The sequence below is a fragment of the Peromyscus californicus genome, unplaced genomic scaffold (genome assembly GCF_007827085.1).
Source record: "Peromyscus californicus insignis strain IS unplaced genomic scaffold, ASM782708v3 Scaffold_3__1_contigs__length_106647218, whole genome shotgun sequence".
Classification (NCBI taxonomy): Eukaryota; Metazoa; Chordata; class Mammalia; order Rodentia; family Cricetidae; genus Peromyscus; species Peromyscus californicus.
In genome coordinates this window covers 37,567,885-37,589,782 of record NW_026294551.1, presented here as the reverse complement: position 1 = coordinate 37,589,782, position 21,898 = coordinate 37,567,885, and the positions used below count along the sequence as shown (strand labels likewise).

General features: G+C 41.3%; 1 protein-coding gene across 1 annotated transcript in view; it reads right to left on the bottom strand.

Moving 5' to 3' along the window:
- Positions 1-21,898, bottom strand: part of Appbp2 (amyloid beta precursor protein binding protein 2) — a 54,611-nt gene that overhangs the window by 9,729 nt on the left and 22,984 nt on the right. Inside the window, exons 4-10 of the mRNA XM_052756161.1 lie at positions 21,693-21,816; positions 12,434-12,602; positions 8,680-8,769; positions 5,788-5,855; positions 5,604-5,709; positions 4,186-4,310; positions 1,042-1,127 (exon numbers count right to left, since the gene is read on the bottom strand). Coding sequence (XP_052612121.1) covers positions 1,042-1,127; positions 4,186-4,310; positions 5,604-5,709; positions 5,788-5,855; positions 8,680-8,769; positions 12,434-12,602; positions 21,693-21,816 — 768 coding nt within the window. The remainder of the gene's footprint in view (positions 1-1,041; positions 1,128-4,185; positions 4,311-5,603; positions 5,710-5,787; positions 5,856-8,679; positions 8,770-12,433; positions 12,603-21,692; positions 21,817-21,898) is intronic.

Genomic DNA, 21,898 nt, shown 5'->3' with positions numbered 1-21,898 from the left:
GTAATTCTGAAAGCACCCTTTATGAAACATAACCTTTAACCAAACATAACTGAAAAAGCGTTTCCTCCTGCTTACTCCACCAACCCAATCAGGTCAGAAGACATTTCAATTTCAAAGTTCCATCCAAGGTTTCCAAACCCTTACAAAACCTAAGAATAAAGACACTGCCAGCTCATTTTACGTCTTGGCTTTGTCGTGTACAGAGACAGTGAAAAGAAAACAGAAGATCTAAAGCAGTTTCAAGTCCAGAGAGGAGATTCAGGCACTTAGAAGGCGGCACACGCCTGCCTATAATGAGACGGAAAAATGCCCAGGTACAACAGGAGACAACACAAAGCCAGAAGTTACTCTCTCGAGTATTTATTTAGTGTGTGGGTGAGTTTGTGCCACAGCATTCAGATGGGTGAGCAAACGATCTGGTGGCAGTCAGCTCTTTCCCACCAACTTCATGTGCATACTAGGGATCAAAGTTAGGGTATGAGGCTTGGCAGCAAGCCCACTTACTCCCTTAGCCATCTCACTGGCCCTTTACTATCTTATTTAAAGACAGAGAGGACTAAAATAATCTACAAAATGGTGACTCAGTATTAGTGAGGCTTCGTGTAACTTATTTTTCTCCTTACTATCTAACTTCATTGCTGGTACTAAAGTGAATAAAGGTGACCCAGAATTAGGAAAGACTCATCCTCATGCATCACTGGGTGATCCAGTCTCAACAGAATCAAGGCATTAAGTGAAAGAGCACTGGTGAGGATTAGCAGAAAAAAAACAAGCACAGGAAGAATTTGGCAGGAAGAAGGAAGGCTGCACTGTAAGCTGACCCTCTGGGAAGTCATCTCGGCTCTAACTAGTCATCTGCAGCACTCCTCAGTCTGACTCCAAGGAAAGGGATGGAGAAGAAAGGAAAATGAACAAATGTTCTATGAAAGAGGAGATCCACAGGAGTTAAGGGAACTATTTTAGTCATACATCCACACAGCCTAACTTTATGTCACATATGAATGAATTTACAATTATTCGAGACTAGATTACAAAGGGTACCTTTCACCCTCTTTGAAGAAGCCAATAGAAGATGATCTTCAGGTAGGATGTGGGTAATGATACCAATGGCTCTTTCTGCATGAAATCTGCAATACACATAGATATAGTCTAGTGTTTCTTTTTAGTTAAAAGTGATATAAAAACATAACATGCATTACAATATTGACAAAGTACAAGTAAAACCACGAAAGAAAAAAAAAAAAAGAGTTTTGGGGCTGGAGAGATGGCTCAGCAGTTAAGAGCACTTGCTGTTCCTCCACAGGACCAAAATTCAGGTCCAAGTACTCACATCAGGTGGCTCACAAATTTCTGTTAACTCCAGCTCCAGAGGATCTGACATCTTCTGGCCTCTGTGGGCATTTGCATTCATTTGTAGTGCGCACGCATGCATGCATGCATGCACGCACGCACGCACGCACTCAAGACACATAAATCTTAAAAAAAAAAACTACTTACTGATCAGAGTTCCGTCTGTTTTGATGGACTGGGAGTCAAACCCAGCTCTTTCACGTGCTAGGCAAGCACTATTCCCAGCCCCAAACTTAACTGTTGTGAATTAAACTTTAACACCCACTAAATTCTCATCTCCCTCAAAATCAAAGACCTCATTATGGTCTACAAGACTCAATCTCTTTCTGCTACCTCTCTCTGCCATCATTTCCTGCCATCCCACACCAACCCTCTTAGCCTCCGGCCACACAGCTGGCAATCAACTTCTGGATGAAAACCACGTGCTCACTCTGCAGTGTTGTCCCTTCTATGTGCACACCGTTCACTTTACTAAACAGAGTCATAAACCCCTTAAAAATCACTCACCCCTCTCACTTTCTGACCATGGTAACATCTGGTTATCTGTTCACAGCCCAGCCCACTAAATACAAGGCAAACTACTTGCCTATTATACCTGCTACTCCCTTACAACACAAACTTCTTTTGAAAAAAGGCTTATTTTTATCATTTTAAATCATGTATCTGAGTGTGGGCATGTGCATGTGAGAAGCCCCCAGAGGCAAGGTGCTGCTGCATTTCTCTAGGTCACCAGACACGGGTGCTGCAAACCAAACTCAGGCTCTCTGAAAGAATAGTACTCAGCCGGGCGGTGGGGGCGCACACCTTTAATCCTAACACTAGGGAGGCAGAGCCAGGTGGAGTTCTATGAATTCGGGTCCAGCCTGGTCTACAGAGTGAGATCCAGGACAGGCACCAAAACTGCACAGAGAAACCCTGTCTCGAAAAACAAAACACCAGTCTTCATTCTCCTCTACTGAGCCATCTCTCTAGTTCCCCTCAAACTTCTTATCCCTTGTCTATCTTCAAACTCACTAGCTCTCTTTATAGTTTTTAACTAACACACTGTTTAACTCGTCCATAGAGGTTTAATATCAATGATTATACAGGTGCCTTTTCCTCAGCTCTGTTTACTTTTTTGAGACATGGTTTCATTTGGTAGCCTAGGCTGGCCTCAAACTCCTGGTAATTCTCCTGTCTCACCTGAGCACTACTGTGCGCCACCACGTTTTTTAGTATATTCAGAGTAGTACATCCACCACTGAAACCAATTTTAGGACATTTGTACCACCTCAAAAAAGATTCCTAGCTACATATAGCAATCCTCACATCCCTCTGACACCCCAGCTCTAAGAACCATTCATTCCCTTTCTGTCTCTGCCTCCCATCGAGCCGCAGACAAACGAAGTCACACAGATGTGATCCTCTGTGACTAGCTTCTGGAAGTTAGCATGCTTTCAAGGCTCAACCATGATGGAGGATGTATCTTGTTTCATTTAAAATTCCCAGCCTTCAAGAGGAAGCAGGTGGACTGTTTGAGCCCAGGAGTACAAGGTCATCCTGGCTAACAGCTAGAACTCCCTACAAAAAAAAAAACATAAAGCCCGTCTCTGAAGAAAAAAAAAAAAAAGGTTTCTGAGTCAGCTGTGGTAGCACACGCCTTTAATCCCACCACTTGGGAGGAGGTAGGTGGATCTCTGTGAGTTGGAGCTAGCCTGGTTTACAGAGTGAGTTCCAGGACAGCCAAGGCTACACAGAGAAACCCTCTCTCAAAAAACCAAAAAGAAAAGGTCTTGCTGTGTAGCCTTGGTTGGCCTGGAACTCACTGTATAGTCCAGAGTGGCCCTAAAATTTTTTTTTTCTTAGTAAGTTGTTGGAGGAAAGCTAGCAGGAGTCAGTTTTCTCTTTCCACCATACAGGTTTCAGGGCTGGAACTAGGCTGCCACAGTTGGCAGCAAGTGCCTTGAACTCTTTATCTTCCCGAACCAGCAGTAGTGCTGGGATTACAGGGATGGCCTACCACGCCTGGCATTTTTGCCTTCACTGTTCCTCCAAAATAATACTGGTTTCCTCTTTTATACCAGATACAGAGAACTTACTTTGTAAGGAGTTACACAGTAAATACTTTAAGTCTTTCACAACTATTTAAGACTACTATCATGACATGAAATAGTCATAGGAAATAGATGGACAAATGAGTATGCCTGTGACCCGTGAAAGTAGTTTTGCATGTAAGCCATAGTCCACGGCTGAGGATTTTAGAGACTGTTACTTGTTGCTGGGGATTTTCCTCACTCTTGCAAGCTTAGTTACACATTTAAAAGAAGAGCTACAATTTATACAGTTTTTCTGTTTTCGGCAACAAGTTAATAGGTTGTTAAATTTGCCATTGAGCCAGATTTTCTTTAATTACTTAAAGAAAAATCACTGAAGGAAATACTAAAAGAGCTCATTCCATATAGAATTACATAAATCTTAATTCAAAACCAAAGGAAGCCTAAATGGATGCCTTAAAAATTGGGATGATTTGGGGCCAGAGAGATGGCTCAGCAGATAAGAGCACTGGCCACCCTTCCGGATGTCCTGAGTTCAATACCCAGCAATTACATGGAGGCTCAAAACCATCTACAGTGTGATCTGATGTCCTCTTCTGGCATATAGTTGTACAAGCAGATAGAGCACTCATATACATAAAATAAATAAATCAATAAATCTTCAAAAAAAAATTGGGATGATTACTAAATGACTTCAAAAATATTTTATAGCACCAGGAAGACAGATTTATTTATACAACACTTAAGGACTATTATACCACAGGGAAACAGCATTATCCTTCTCAGAAAAGGGGGAACTTACAGTGCATTGTCAAATTTCCCAGAGCTGTACTGGTGAACGTAGGAAGAGTAAGCCAGATCTTCATGAGCTGTTGCTACATGAATATTTTTGCCTCCAAACACTGACTGTCGAATGTCAAGGGCTGCCTGAAAGAATCATAAAGACATTTAACAATACTGTATACCACCTAAGTTAAATGAACTATCCTCACACTCTATGTACCTACCTAATCCCTTTAATTTCAAATGGGAAAGTCCTGCTGGATTTAAACATGAGAAGAACCTGCAAGTCACCCCCGAAAGAATTGGGTCTGTGAAGACGATGCCTGTCTTGGGAATCACATCAGTTGTCTTTCAGCAGTAAGGCTGAGTGTAAATGCTCCAGCAGAGCCATAGCCTCGGCCCTTCTTTAAAAGAAAACTGTAAAATCAGCACTGTCTTTTCTAGAGCCATGGTACAGGACACCATTTATCTGAAAGAATGACTATAAGGTCTAAAATTATAGCTATCAACCTTGGCTGGTAAAAAGTCAGGTAGACTGACCTGGATAAATCTGCCACAAAGTGAAGCCATCACCTCAGCAACTTACAGAAAGAAAGTACTGTAGAATATAGACCCATAGCCTAATGATAATAGTCCTGGATGATTCTCTTCAATTCTTAAAACATTTGACTTTTTAAAAATCTTTTTTTTTTTTTTACAGTTTTTTTTTTTTTAAGATTTATTTATTTATTATGTATACAGTTTTCCATCTGCACATATCCCTGCAGGCCAGAAGAGTGCACCAGACCTCATTACAGATGGTTGTGAGCCACCATGTGGTTGCTGGGAATTGAACTCAGGACCTTTGGAAGAGCAAGCAGTGCTCTTAACCTCTGAGCCATCTCTCCAGCCCCTTAAAAATCTTTTTTTTTTTTTTTTTTTTTTTTTTGGTTTTTTCAAGACAGGGTTTCTCTGTGTAGCTTTGCGCCTTTTTCTGGAACTCACTTGGTAGGCCAGGCTGGCCTCAAACTCACAGAGATCCTCCTGGCTCTGCCTCCCGAGTGCTGGGATTAAAGGCGTGGGCCACCACCGCCCAGTCCCTTAAAAATCTTTTATGTAGGAGTAAGGAAGGGCTCTTCAAAGAGTGAGTTATTTATTTTTTAAATTGGTCTGCTATTGGTTTTTTTTTTTAAATTATTTTTATTTTATATGCATTGCTGTTTTGTCTGCATGTCTGTGTGAGAGTGTCAGATCCCCTAACTGTAGTTACAGACTGTTGTGAGCTGTCATGTGGGTGCTGGGAATTCAACCCAGGTCCTCTGGAAAAACAGCCAGTGCTCTTAACCATCTCTGCAGCCCCTCAAAGAGTTATTTTACATATGGTTTACAAATGGCAAACAAATATAGATCACCGAGTCAACTTAGGTTAAAAGCAAAGGGAAATAACCATTAACATACCTGATAAATTGCAACAGACTGACAGATATTGTCTACATTGAGTAAGTAGAACCCATAATCTAGCAGTGTGTCAGAGTACTTTGGGTGTTTGGATCCAAAATGATCTCTATAAAAAGATACAGAACTATTAGGATATAAAGTTGAAAAACACATTACAATGGTATCTTTAATAACAATCACCTACCGTGCCAAATACACTGCATGTTTAATTAACTGTTCTGCCTTCTTAAATTCACGTTTTACTACACACGCCTAAAGACAAAGAGGGAAATTATTAAACAACTCTCGAACAGTTCATTAGGACGCTACAATAAGTATAGTTTGAGACCACACTATAATAGTCAATTTAAAAAAAAAAATCAATGATTCTGCTGGGCAATAGTGGAACACGCCTTTAACCACAGCACTCAAGAAGCATGGGCAGGCGGATCTGATTTCAAGGTCAACCTAGTCTATACAGTGAAATTCCAAGACAGCCAAGGATACACTTTCTCTGTAATTTCTTTCCAAATCTCTATAATAATTTTTTAAAGAAATAGATCTGTTAGCGGCAGTGGTGGCTCATGCCTTTAATCCCAACACTTGGGAAGCAGAGGCTGGCGGATCTCTGTGAGTTCGAGGCCAGCCTAGTCTACAAAGCGAGTTCCAGGAAAGGCACAAAGCCACACAGAGAAACCCTGTCTCGGAAAAAAAAAAAGAAAAAGAAATAGATCTGTAAACAACTTGGGGAAAATTCTGATAGTCATTTCCAGTATAAACCTGTTATAACAAAGGTAATCCACAAGCAGGTAAATGCCTATCCCTTTATTAACACTAAACTAAAATGTTGGGGGAGGAGGCAGCGTAATATTTTTAAAAGTATATATTCCACTTCTGGAATATGTTACAATGTACTTTTCTCACTACACACACACACACACACACACACACACACACACACACACACACACACACACACTTTTAAATATGTTTTTATGTATAGGGTATTTGCCTATATGTATGCCAGAAGAAGGTGTTAGATCTCTTAGAATTAGAGGTTGTGAGCTGCCACATAGGTGCTGAGAATCAAACCTGGGTCCTCCGGAAAAGTAGCCAGTGTTTAACTGCTGGGCCATCTCTGCAGTCCCATATTTTAAAATTATTTATTAATAGCTTATTGTGGGGCTGGAGAGATGGCTCAGAGGTTAAGAGCACTGGTTGCTTGCTCTTCCTGAGTCCTGACTTCAATTCCCAGCAACCACATGGTGGTTCACAACCATCTATAGAGAGATCTGGTGCCCTCTTCTGGCATGCAGGCATACATACACTATATACATAATAAATAAACAAATTCTTAAAAAAAAATAGTTTATTGTGCACACACGAACATGCATGTACGTGCAAATGAATACAATGTGTGGAGGTCAGAGGACAGCTTTCAGCATTTGGTTTGTTCTTTCTACCATGTGAGTCTCCCAGAGGTTGAACTCAGGTGTCATGCTTGGTGGCAAGTGCCTTTACACACTGAGCCATCTGACTGGACCTTTTTGTTAAACAGCACCTGCTGTTTACAGGTCTTCTTATTCAGGACTTCTCCACGTGGCTTATGAGATCATCAGATAAGATCTGGGACATCAAGTTATGAACAAAGGTTCATACAGTAATTTTTATATGTACAGAAGAACTTCAAGTTTTTTTTTTTTTCAAGACACGGTTTCTCTGTGTAGCTTTGCGCCTTTCCTGGAACTCACTTGGTAGCCCAGGCTGGCCTCGAACTCACAGAGATCCGCCTGCCTCTGCCTCCCGAGTGCTGGGATTAAAGGCGCGCGCCACCAACGCCCGGCGAACTTCAAGTTTTTAATTACTTTTGTTGTTGTTTTGGTTTTTCAAGACAGGATTTCACTCACATAGCCTTGGCTGTCCTGTAGACCATGCTGGCCTCAAACTCACAGAGATCCGCCTGCCTCTGTAACACACTGAGTGCTGGATTAAAGGTGGGTGCCACTACCACCTGGCTAAAAAATATTTTGAACCATGAAGACTGCCAGTTTGTGAATTCTAAATACAATGTACAAATTTTGCATGTTATATTATTTCATACAAGCATATATTTAATGTTTAAATTAAGCATGCTAACATCTTTTTCTTATGTGGATGAAATCTGAATATTTATGTTGCTATTCACTTCCTCTAAAGTGAATGATGGAGACTCAGGCACACTGGAACATGCCTGTAGCCCAAGTAAAGTGACAATCTGAGGGCAGTCTGGACTACACAGCAAGTTTAAGGCCAGCTGAGGTTGGATACCAAGATCACATCTCAATAAACAACTTTTTAGTATTTCGCAGAAACAGTGGTGTCTTCTAAACGAAAAATCTGCAGTCTTTTTTCTAATTGAAATGACTCGGATAAAACCAATCAGAACGGAATATTCACGTGTGAGTAACTTCTATACAAAGAATATATGTGAAAGTTCATCAGTGCTTTAAGGCTTTTGTATACAGAAGCAGTAACTCTGAGGTCCTAATAAATAGCCTCAAAGAATTCATATACTTATTTACAGAAAAAGAAACAAGAGAAAAATCAAATAAAGACTGTCTAGCAGGTCCAGTATAACAAGCTCTCTCACTGTGAAATGCAATCTAGAAGGAAGGTAAATACACTAGGAGACACTCTAGCCCTGGGCCTATGGGTCCCACATCATTTCCAATGAGAAACTGAGGTTACTACTCAGCTTTAAAGAAGACAAAATTTTAAGCCAAATTAGCATCAAACATTACTGCGATGTGTACTTCAGTGAGCTCAAGCAATTATTTTCACAGGTTTCTTTGATAACAGAAAATTTATAAGACAGTTGTTTGTTGGTTAGTTTTTTGAGACAGGGTCTTTCTATGTGGCCCTGGCTGTCCTGGAACTCACTATGTAAACCAGGTTAACCTCAGAACCCAACCGCCTCTGTCTCCCTCTATCGGACAGTTTTGATTAGAAACTGAATTTCTAAACTTAGAAAACAGATCTAGTTAGTTATTAAAGACTGACTAACAACTTAAAGCCAGGTAAGTTGCATAAAACACTTCATTATAAACGTCATACTCACCTTCGAAGCTTGCCTTAAGACATCCACCACCACTTTGACTGGTAAGCCTGCTGTGATCTCCTTCATTGCCTCCACGCACCACTTATATGCCTTTGAAAAAAGTGAGAAGAGAAAAACTGTGACAAACTAATGACAGTATTTAATGAAATGACTGTGACTGTTTCCTACAAGATTTCAAGTACTCAAACACACACAAAAACATTTACAATTGAAATTTTCTGAGACTATTCTCTGAAAGTGTGAGTTCATCACACTATTTTGACTCTTACATCTATTATACTTTTCTCAAGCAAAGTGTGGTGGTGCACACCTGTCATTCCAGAGTCAGGGAGGCCATGGCAGGAAGATTTTCCTGAGCTCAGTGACTCGCTGGTAAGCCTATGTATGAATTCTATCTCAAACACTCCGACAGCTTGTATAAATTAAAGTATCACAGATGTGATACACAATGAGGAAATGAGGCATGTTCTATTTTTCCCAGAAGTCTTTGCATATAGCAGTTCCCCCACTCTACCTTAGGAAACATTCCCCTTCTGGCTCTTTAGTGTATGTACGAAGCTCATCTTTTAGGCTTCAGTCCTAGATTATGTTTCCTATATTTTCCTTTCCCTTCTGGAGCATTTTCCCCACGCCACTCTCCACCCTTTTCTATCCGAGACAGGGTTCACTATGTAGCCTTGGTTGGCCTGGTGTTTGCTATGTAGACTAGGCTGGCCTCAAACTCAGAAAGATAAAACTGCCACTGTCTCCCAGTTGCTAGGATTAAAGGTGTGTGCCATTGTACCCAGCTATTATTTTCTATATTAATTATCTGCTTAGTTGAGTGCCTACATTATGCTATTGTTCTAATAAGCACTTCATGTTCACTGATACATTTAACTGATAACACAGCATAATGGTATGCACTATTATGGAAAAGTGAGGTACAGAGGTCAAGTGGCAGGCAATAGCTAGCATCTATCTAATTAATATGAGGTGAAACAAACAATGATCTTTTCCTAGTGATTAGCAGAAGGTATAAAAAGGCAAACTAAATTATTCTGGACAGTGACAACAACCGCTATTATATAAAGAAAGAAGGTAACTAGAGTACCCATTTTGGTAAATCCTGGGCTTAACTGAGAGGTCCTGTCTCAAGATGGAACAGTGACTGAGATTCCCAGTATCATCCTTGGACTTTCAAGGATGTATACATATACCTGCCCACATACATGCTCTCACACCCATGTGAATACATAAATACATACTCATGCATATTACACATGCATACATATGAAAAAGGGCTGGAAAGATGGCTTAGTGGTTAAGTGTAGTTGCTGGTCTTACACAGGACCCACATTCAGTTCTCAGCATCCACATTAGACTGCTTACAACCACCCATTGTAACCTGAGTCCAACACCCTCTTCTAGCCTCCTCTATACTCATGTACACACAGCAGCACACAGACATACATGTAAATACAATTAAAAACAAATCTATAAACTGGGCAGTTGTGGTGCATGCCTTTAGTCTCAGTACTCAGGAGGCAGAGGCGGGAGGATCTCTGTGAGTTTGAGGTCAGCCTGGTCTACAGAGTGAGTTCCAGGACAACCAGGGCTACACAGAGAAACTCTTGTCTCGAAAAGAAACAAACAAACAAAAAACCAAAAATAAATCTATTAAAGGGGGAGGGGTGCCTGGAGAGATGGCTCAGAGGTTAAGAGCACTGTTCTTCCAGAGGTCCTGAGTTCAATTCCCAACACCCACATGGTGGCTCACAACCATCTGCAATGAGATCCGGCTCCCTCTTCTGGCCTGCAGGGATACACGCAAACAGAACACTGTATACATAATAAATAAATAAATCTTCAAAAAAAAATAAATAAAACCAAGGTAGACAACTCCTGAAGAAAACCCCCAACTCTGACCTCCACCCTCCACTCATGTGAACACATATCTATATATGTAAACCCATACAACACACACACAAAAAATTTTGGGAGATCACTAGGAATGAAGAAAAATAATTATTTGTTCTCTTCTATGAGTTTCCATTTCACTTAAGAAATACTGCTATTCATAAACAATAAAATGCAAAAATAATAAAAGCTATTAACTTCACGAGACTTGGGTCCCAAAATCTAGTTTATAATTTTAAGAGACTGTACACTGTCTAGTTCTTATGTCAACTTGACACAGTCATCTGCGAGTAAGGAACCTCAAAAAAATGCCCCTATCAGACTGGCCTGCAGGCAAGTCTGTGGTACATTTTCTTGACTGATGATTGACATGAGTGAGACCATCCCTGGGCTGATGCACCCAGCTGGGAAAACCATGGGGTGCAAGTCAGCACGCTGCACATTTTCATGTGCTCTGCAGTCAGCTCCTGCCTACAGGTTTCTGCTTTGAGTTCTTACCCTAAAGTTAAGATGAAATAACCCTCTCCTCCTCAAGTTGCTTTTGGTCATAGTGTTTTATCACAGCAACTAAGACAGCTACTAAGTAAGCTGATTTTGTCTCAAAGTAGTACAATAACACTTTTACAACTATGGTAACTATAATGCAGTTTTAAAACATTTCAGTGGGGGGGCTGGAGAGATGGCTCAGAGGTTAAGAGCACTGGCTGCTCTTCCAGATGACCTGAGTTCAATTCCCAGAAACCACATGGTGGCTCACAACCATCTGTGATGAGATCTGATGCCCTCTTCTTGCCTGCAGGCATACATGCTGGCAGAATACTGTATACATAATAAATAAATCTTAAAAAAACATTTTCAGTGGTAGTGTGCTTGAAAATTAAATACTTATGTTTGAACTCATGTTAAAATAGTCCACCCAAAATGACATATAACCAAATGCTTCTATTAAGGCTCAGTTAACACAGCATTTCCTTTAAAATAAATTGGGCAAACACCTGTAGAAAATAAACAAAAAAGCCCTAAATTTCATTTGTAAATATTTAAGTTCCATCTCACAAACACTCCTTTTGTCTAGTTTTTACATATTTCACTAGGTTGGACTGTGGGGGTGCACGCTTTTAACCCTAGCCCTCAGGAGGCAGAGGCAGGCAGATCTCTGTGAGTCTAACGCCGGCCTGGACTTTAGAGTGAGTTCCAGGACAACCAGGGCTACACAGAGAAATCCTGTCTCAAAAAAACAAAAAAGAAAATTAGGTCTTTTTCCATTTTGCAATAAAATCTATGACATGAACCTAGTATGTGAAAACTGGGAATGGTAGTACATGCCTATAACCTTATCCCAGTATTCAGGAGGCAGAGATGGAAGGATCCTGAGCCTGAGGCTTGCCTGGGCTACCTGGCCTTGTCTTATCCAAAACAAAAACAAACAAACAAACAAAAACCCACAACCTTGAAGACCACCCAATACATGAAATATAATTTAGAAAACATGTAAGAGAAGACTGGCTTATCCTGTTTCATAGGTAGTTACCATAAAATACTGACCTCATCATGGTATGGGACATGGCTGTGACCCCAGCAGTAGAAAGACTGATTGAGGAAGATCACAAATTCAAGGCTAGCTTTGGCTACAAATAAAGACCCTGTCTTTTTGTTGTTGTTGTTGTTTTGTTTTGTTTTTTGAGACAGGGTTTCGCTGTGTAGCTTTGCGCCTTTCCTGGATCTCGCTCTGCAGACCAGGCTTGCCTCGAACTCACAAAGATCCACCTGCCTCTGCCTCCCAAGTGCTGGGATTAAAGGCGTGCGCCACCACCGCCCGGCTAAGACCCTGTCTTAAAACAACAAGTCAACTTACCTCATCATAGTGGCTTTTTGCAAACAGGAGCGCACATAGTTCTCCATAGAGAGCAGCCCTGTTTGCTTGCTGGCCATGTTTTGATAACTTATCCATGTATGTCTGAGCTAACTTAAATGTTTCTTCACCTAAATGATATTTGCAATTTCCATTTCGCACATGAAGCAACCTGAAAAAGACAAAAAAGTCCTTTACTTTTGGTACTTCCAGCATAGTGACCCTGATAACTTCTTTTTTTTTTTTCAGAGCTGAGGACCGAACCCAGGGCCTCTACCACTGAGCTACACCCCCAACCCAGACGCTGATAACTTCTTACAATGATGCAGAACCTAAATGACAAGACAGTGGATGCTAGGAATGAGGCTGCATGAGAAAGAGCCGTTCTGTCTAACGTGGCGCTGACAATGCTGAAAGCTCCCTGTGACCGATCTCAGCCAGTTCCTTGAGTTTCCTACAGTGTGTATTTTGTGTATTCAGCATGTGCTAAACAAAAAATGTTTATTCCAAATTCAAGCAGAATACAGAATAGTGAAGAAAATGAGAATCAGTGTGAGACATTAGCACCTGCCCTCACTGTTTTCTCATTTACGTCTGTGCTCGCACGCCTTCATCCGTTGCCACTTATCTCATCCATGCTGCTTCCCAAGTGCTCACTTTACTTGAGTTTGCTTACTGGACCACTAAGGGAACAGTGACACCTACTTGTGCAAAACCTCTGTGGAAGAAAATCCTGCGTACACTACACAAAATAACGTACAACCTGCTCTCAATTGAATGAGTATGAAAGTGTATCAACAAACTTTAGAGCAGACTAAAGGACAAGAATAGTTGTTAGGACAAATACCTATTATAGTGCTGGTTGAATGCCATATCTATAAGGTTAATACGTTCTTCTGAAAATGCTTAGACCCAGAGGCAATAAAGACATAAAAGACATTTAAAAGAAAACCAGGCAGGGCATTAATATCAGCACTCTAGAGGCAGAGCTAGGCCTAAACAATGAAACTGTCTAAACCATGTGAGAAGCAGGCATAGCTAGGCGGTGGAGCCTTTCCCTACCATGTGTGAGGCCCTAAGTTCATTCCCTAGCACTGGACAAACTGGAGAAGAGGAAAGGAGGGATGGAGGATGGAGGGAGGATTAATCTCATTACTCTAGAATGGTGGGTGGAATGACTATACTTCTGAGCAGGTTAGTCAAGGTTGAGCAGAATACAAGAGTTTAAAAAAAAAAAAATCGCCGGGCGGTGGTGGCGCACGCCTTTAATCCCAGCACTCGGGAGGCAGAGCCAGGCGGATCTCTGTGAGTTCGAGGCCAGCCTGGGCTACCAAGTGAGTTCCAGGAAAAGGCGCAAAGCTACACAGAGAAACCCTGTCTCGAAAAACCAAAAAAAAAAAACAACAGATACTTGAGGGAGGCTGATGGCACAAGCCTTGCCTATTCATAATCTGCTTGGGCTAGAGAATGAATTTGAGGCCATCCTGGGTAGTGTAGCAAGACCTAGTCTACAAATAAAAAATAATAATAGGGCTGAGCATGTGGCTCAGCTGGTGCTGTGCTTATTTAGCATGCATTAAACCCTAGGTTCGAACCCCAGCACCATAAACTAGACGTGGTGGTGTGAACCTATCATCTCAGCACTTGGACAGTAAGTAGAGTCATGAGGAATTTTCAGCAACACAGGCAGTTCAAAGCTAGCCTGTGTTACACAGACTGTCGAGTGAAAGGGTATCAGGAGTTGCCAATGCTCTTTACCATGAGTACTCCAGGAGGATGATCCTTTCTGGCCATTACTTAGTAACTGGCACACGATGGGGCCACAGACTATTGAATGCCGAGAGGCACTACTTGGTGTTCTCTGCAGTCCCATTTGTGCTCTATTCAAACACATAATGAACATACAGAGACCCAGCAGCTTCTGTGTGTCCATCTGGGTTGAGAGTAAGCAGGATGGAAGAGCCAAGAAACTTTTGGTGCAACTGACAGCTCTGAGCAAAGGATGTGTTGCCAAGGTTCCCACCTGCACTCTGACTGTGGAGACAGACTAGCTTACTTCACAATTAACAACAAGAAATCACACCTTCCTTATCAACAGCTACTGCAAAAAGTAACTGGTTTTGTTTGTTTGGTTGGTTGGTTGGTTTTTCTGAGACAGGGTCTCTGCATAGCCCTGGCTGTCCTGGAACACAGAGAGAGCCTACTATCATTACCTCTGCCTCTGCCTCCCGAGTGCTGGGATTAAAGGCATATACCATCATGTTGGGCTAAAAAGCAACTACTGTGTACCATGCCAAACTATTCAAGTTTCAAATGGAAAATATGCAAACATGAAGTCAACTAGCTTGTAACTATATTTACTACAAGACTGAAGGGCTGGACTGGCTAGATGGCTCAGAGGGCAAAGGCAGTGATGCATGTAAACACATAAAGATCAGAGTTTGATCCTCAGATTTTCGTGGAAGGAGAGAACAGAATCCTATAAGTTGTCCTCTGACTCCCACACTTGGGCCACAGCATACGTGTGCCTACATGTACACTCACGTGCACCTGTGTATACACAGAGTAAAACGAAATGAAAACTGGCTAGAGCGATGTCTCAATGGATAAGGTGCTTGCCTTGAAAGCCCACAGACCAGAGTTGGAATCCTCAAAACCTATCTACATAATAAGGGGCAGGCCTGGGGCAGCCTGTAATTCTAGGAGCAAATTGGACAGCTAGACACAAGTGAGACCTTCCCTCAATAAATAAAGTAGAACACAGTCAAGGAAGACTGATGTCAACTACATGACTCTACGCGGGGACAGATACGTATCTGCACATGCGCACATACATATGAATATGCACGCATACCACACACACAAATACAATTCTTTAAAGATTTATTTATTTATTATGTATTCAGTGTTCTGTCTGCATGTATGCCTGCAGGCCAGAAGAGGGCGCCAGATCTCATTATAGATGGTTGTGACCACCATGTGGTTGCTGGGAATTGAACTCAGGTCCTCTGCTCTTAACCTCTGAGCCATTTCTCCAGCCTCACAAACAATTTTTAAAAAGAATAAGTGCCAGGTGGCGGCGGCGGCGGCGGCGGCGGCGTACTTGCAGCACTTGGGAGGCAGAGGCAGGCAGATCTCTGTGACTCCTAGGCCAGCCTGGCCTACAGAATGAGTTCTAGGAAAGGCACAAAGCTACAAAGAGAAACCCTATCTCAAAACAAACAAACAAACAAACAAACAAAAAAAAGTGAGCAAATGACTAGATCCATATCAGACAGACAAAAACAAAATCCATGATACCAGTTGCTGAGATGACTCAGTGGGTAAAAGTAGCCTAACAACCTGAGTTCAATACGTAGGACACAAATGATGGAGGGATAGAACTGACTCCTCCACATGAACACTGTGGCATATGCCTGAGCCCCCTGCCCCCAAATACAAAAATAAATGTAATTTTTTAAAAAAATTAAGAGACTAAACTGGGCATGGTGGCACACACCTTTAATCCCAGCACTCGAGAGGCAGAAACAAGCAGATCTCTATGAGTTCATGGCCAGTTTGGTCTCATAGTGAGTTCCAGGACAGCCAGGGCCACACAGACAAACTCTGGCTCAAAACAAACAACCAAGCAAACAAACAAAAAAACCAAAGGGACTGGAGACATGGTTCAGTAATTAAGAGTGTTTACTGCTCTTGCAGAGGACCTAGCACCAATACGGTGTCTCACAACCATCTGTAACTCCAGTTCCAGGGGATCCTGTGTCCACTTCTCACCTTTGCAGTCAATGCCCCTACATGCTATACATATACATGCAAGCAAAATACTCATACACACAAAATTTAAACAAATCTCAATTTTAAAAATAAATTATTTGTAACTATAAATATTATTTATAATTATAAAAAATAAATGAATAAAAACAAATACTGCCAGGTGGTGGTTGTGCACACCTTTAATCCCATCACTCAGGAGGCAGAGGCATTTGGATCTCTGTGAGTTTGAGGCCAGCCTGGTGTACAGAGTGAGTTCCAGGACAGCCAGGACCGTTACACAGAGAAACCCTGTCTCGATAAACAAAATAAATAAAAATAAAGATAATAAATGAATGAATGAATATCAAGTGATATGGATGTGGTGACACACACCTTTGATCTCAGCACTCTGGTGACAAAAGCAAGCAGATCTCTGTGAGTTCCAGGTCAGCCAGGACTACATAGTGAGACACTGTCTCAAATACACAGACACAGAGACACATAATATGATCATCTAACCGTCAACTTGATTGGCTTAAATGCCTAGGTTACTTAATAAAGCATGCCTCTGGGTTCCTAGAGACAGACATGAGGACTGTGAACTAATCAATGGATTAATTGATGTGATGGTGTCACTGAGACACTGTGAAAAGGAGGTGGGGCCTAGTTGAGAAAGGTAGGTAGGTCACTAGGACCACATCCTTGGGGGCCATAACTTGTCCTGACTCTTTCAAGCATCTCTTTCTTTCCACCCTGCTCCAATGTGCTTCTGTTACCAATCTGTGTGGATGGAATGGGGCCAAGTAACCATGAATAGGACTCCTAAAACAGAAAGCCAAAAGAAATCTTTTCTCCTTTAAGCTATTTCTGTCAGGTATTTAGTCAAAGTGAAGAAACAGCATACACTGAACGAAAACTGAGCAAACAAGCCTCTCTCCTTTCTGTGTTTCCTAAGATCAGATCCCACTTTTTCTAAGATCTAGTACATTTTTATGGAAATCAAAGGTAAGTGCTTAGGATTCATGAAGCCCTGGGTTTGATTCCTACCTAGCAACAAGAAACAAAATATTTTTTGAAATAATGACAGGTTAGACAGTGACACTACGGACTGATAAGGAATGAATTCTAGTTTTTGGATTTTAATGAAATATATAAAATGAAGTTCTGTTTTGTTTTCTTTTGAAAACAGGTCTCATTATCTAGTCTAGGCTGGCTTCTAATTTGTGATCCTTCTGCTTCCACTTTTCAAGTGCTGGGATTACAAAGTGTGCCACTACATCCTACCTGAACCATGCTTAAGTGTACAATTCAGTACTATTAATTACATTTATCATGTTATGCAATCATTACCTCCAATAGAAACTTTGTCATCATTAGTCAGTAGTTTCTCATTCTAGTCCTCAGTAACTTTTTACTGTTTATAAATTTACTTTTATAATATGTACTTCTACTATATACTTTACTTCTATACTATCCACTTTTATGTAGTAAATATAAAGTATAATTATAAAATATAAATTTACTCTATACTATATACTTCTACTATAAATTTATTTTATATATACATGTATGTACTATGTATCCTTTTTTTCCACAGGGTAAAATTCTCAAGGTACATCACACTGCAGCACACAGACTTGAGTATCTTTTCATCTGCAGATAGATACTTGGATTCTTTTCAGCTTCTGGCTCTGTAATATAGTATTCAAATCTCGAGTTCCTGCTTTCCTTCATTTTTTATTAAGTATTTATTTGTACGTGTATGTCTGTGTATGAGGTCAGAGAGGGGTCAGATCTCATGAAGCTGGAATTACAGGCAGTTGTGAACTACCTGATGTGAATGCTGAAAATCAAATTCATGCCCTATACAAGAACAGTATGTGCTGCAGGGAGGTGGTGGAGTATGCCTTTAGTTCCAGCACTTGGGAGGCAGACAGATCGGAGTCTGAAGCCAGCACAGTCTATGGAACTAGTTCCAGTACAGCCAGGGCTATGCAAAGCCTGTCTCGAGAAAAAGGAAAGAAAGAAAGAAAAAAAAGGGAACAAAATGTGCTCTTAACCACTGAGCTATCTCTCCAGCCCGGAGTCTCTGCTTCAATGCTCTTGGATATACACCTTGGAATGGAATTGCTGGGCCATACGGTAATTCTATGTTTAGATTCTGAGAAACTGCCAAACTGTACACTACACAGCTGCATCATTTTACACTCAGCAGCAGTGTGCAAGGTTTGCAATTTCTCCTCATCCTCGCTACCACTAAATTTTCTGCTCGTTTTGGCATCGCTGGAAATCCATCCTAGGACACGACACATGATGGGCAAGAACTCATCTCTAGTTCATTAAAACAAATTCTGCATGCCCTTCATTCAAGTGAAGTGGTATCTTATCTGTGTTTGACTGTTTGACATAGAGCTCCCTGATGACTGAGACTGTTAGTAATATTTTTTCGCCAGGTGGTGATGGCGCACGCCTTTAATCCCAGCACTCAGGAGGCAGAGCCAGGTGGATCTCTGTGAGTCCGAGGCCAGCCTGGTCTACAGTGTGAGATCCAGGAAAGGCGCAAAGCTACACAGAGAAACCCTGTCTCGAAAAACCAAAAAAAAAGTAAGGACAAGATGGGTGCGCAGAGAGGAAAGAAAAGATCGAGAGTGGGGCTGGAGAGATGGCTCAGCAGTTAAGAGCACTGGCTGTTCTTGCAGAGGTCATGAGTTCAATTCCCAGCAACCACATGGTGGCTCCCAACCATCTGTAATGAGATCTGGTGCCCTCTTCTGACCTGCAGGCAGAACACTGATAAATAAACATAATAAATAAATCTTTAAAAGAGAGAGAGAGAGAGAGAGAGAGAGAGAGAGAGAGAGAGAGAGAGAAAGAGAAAGGGAGAGAAAGGGAGAAAAGAGGGAGAGTGACAGATCTTGCTATGTCCCCTGAGTGCTGAGATTACAGAAGTAAACCAACAGACCCAGCTTCACTGTGTTGACACTGTCCTCATTTACAAGTTTCTAGGGGTTTTGGTTATTGTTCCTTTTTTTTTTTGGTTTTTCGAGACAGGGTTTCTCTGTGTAGCTTTGCGCCTTTCCTGGAACTCACTCTGTAGCCCAGGCTGGCCTCGAACTCACAGAGATCCGCCTGGCTCTGCCTCCCGAGTGCTGGGATTAAAGGCGTGCGCCACCACTGCCCAGCTTGTTTTTGTTGTTGTTGTTGTTCCTTTTTTTTAGTGTGTGTGTGTGTGTGTGTGTGTGTGTGTGTGTGTGTGTGTACACGTGTACATGAGTACTGAAGTACATGTCCAGAGCAGAGGTCAACACTGAGTGTCTTCCTTAATTGCTATCCACCTTGCATGTGACAATCTCTCACTGTATCTAGAGCTTGCCAATTCAGACGTGTGCCACCATGCCTGACACACCTCCCCCAAGCCGAGTCCTTATGCTTTCGGGCTAGCACTCAACTCGCTGGGCTATCTCCCCAGCTGTTGGTCCTTTTTTTAGAGACAAGTTCTCAGCAATCCCACTACCTCTGCCTCCTGAGTGCTGGGATTACAAACCATATGTAGTTTCTGAGTTCAATGAATGTAGTCCTTTCCCCCTTTTCCAATACAATGCTATTTATTTCTTTTTCTTGTCTATTTTGGTTAGAAATTCTAATATAATGCTGAATATTTCCAGTAGAGACATCTTTTGCCTTTTTCTTGATTCGGTGTGTCACGAAGCTAACTGTTTTTCTCTCCACTTCCCCAACTCCTCCTTGCTGTACCACCTCCTGTTTGGTTCTTTGTCTTTCAGACAGTGTCTTGCTATGTAGCTAAAGCTAGTGTTACTGGCATACACTACCACGCCCTGGAGGTCTGTCATAAATGGTCTCTGGCCGAGCAAGGAGGTTCTCTTCTAGTCCTAGCTGTGTGTGTGTGTGTGTGTGTGTGTGTGTGTGTGTGTGTGTGTTTATTAAGAAAGGATAGCAGATTCTGTCAAATACTTTTCAACATCCACTAAAAATATCATACGTTTTGTTCAGTCTACTATTGTGGTATATTATATTGCTTTATTTTCATATGTCAAAATACTCTTGCATTCTTGGTTTAAAATCTCACTTAGGTATTATTTTAGATTTGATGTTAGTATTTTGTTGAGGATTTTTGCATTTATATTTAAGGGGTACTGGTCTATAATTAATTATCTTTTCTTGGGATATCCTCCCTGGGTTTTCATTAATGTAACTTCATAAAATGAGTTGAGAAAAGACTCTTCAATATTTTAGGAGGATGGGATGGACCAGTGCTAACTCTTTAAATGCTTGGCACATTTTATCAGCAAAGTCTTCTAGTCCTTTATTTTCTTTGTTAGAAGGTTTGTGACTACTTTTTGTAATCTGTTTGTTATGGGTCTGCTGAGATTTTTAATTTCTTCTACTGTCATTTGGATAATTGTTCATTTCTAGAAATTTGTTGCTTTAATCTAGATTTTACAACTGATGATGTATAACTTTTCATAAGATTCCCTTATGATTTTTTTTTTTAATTTCTAGGTCAGAAGTCATGTCTCAATTCTGATTTCTGACTATGGTTATCTGCATCTTCTCTCTGTTTTTCAATTAGTTTACTTTAAGCTAAGAAAGGGATCACTATGAGGTGTAGGGGACGGTCCGCTCTCTTTCTGAGCCATTGCTGCTCCTCTTGCCTGATGACAGAGCCTGAACTTGCTCAGCACTGACAACCTTTGCAGAGGACTGAGAAATAAGCTGTGACTAATTCAACAAGTAGTAGAGTAGGGATGCCATTCCCCTTGCCAGTGACTCACTCAGAGGTTACCAAAGGTCCTAGCTCTAACTTGTAAGACTCACAGGGAGATCTGCTAGTACACATTAGAACCCTGGGTCTTGAAGGATTTGAAATGTTTTCCTTTATCCTGAAAATCAGTAAGGGATACTATTTTCTCTCAAACACTGAGATACCACTACTTTCTTTTTTTTTTTTTAATTTATTTTATTTTTTTCTTTTAAAGAGATTTTCTATTCATTTTACATACCAACCACAGATTGCCCTGTCCTCCCTCCTCCCACCCCCCACTATTTTCTTTTAGCTTATTTTATTTATCTTTGGATTTCAAGTAATTAAACTACATGAGATTCATGTTCTCTTTAAATCCAGATTCAAGCTGTTTCCTGCCCAACAGTTCAAGAAGGTTTTTACTTTATTAAAAAACAAAATAGGCTGGGCACGATGTTGCACCCTGTAATCCCAGCACTTGGGAGGCAGAGGCAGGAAGATCTCTGTGAGTTTGAGGCCAGCCTGGTCTACAGAGTGAGATCCTGTCTCCACACATGCACAAATCTAGAGCAGGTTCATAATATTTTGGAGATGGGAGGCTGGACTACTGAAACCATGGCATAATTATCATCATCTAAGAAATTTACTCAATTGTTGGGAGTATACCCAGAACTCTGAGCCCAAACCACTAACACCAAGCACCGACATCTAAGTGCCACCTAACCATAGGATCTGCTCCAAGCTCACCTCACACAACACTCCACTGCTCGAAACCAGTGAAGCATCTCATCATGTAGAGTACACAACTGAAGACAGGACAGGAAGACCTTCTCAGCATCACTGTACCAGCCAGCGTCGGAGAGGAAGCCACCTGAAGAACAGACACAGTCAGTAACGTCACCTGACTCAGTAAACTGTTTGAGAGCTACAATGACATGTTTATAATAAAACAC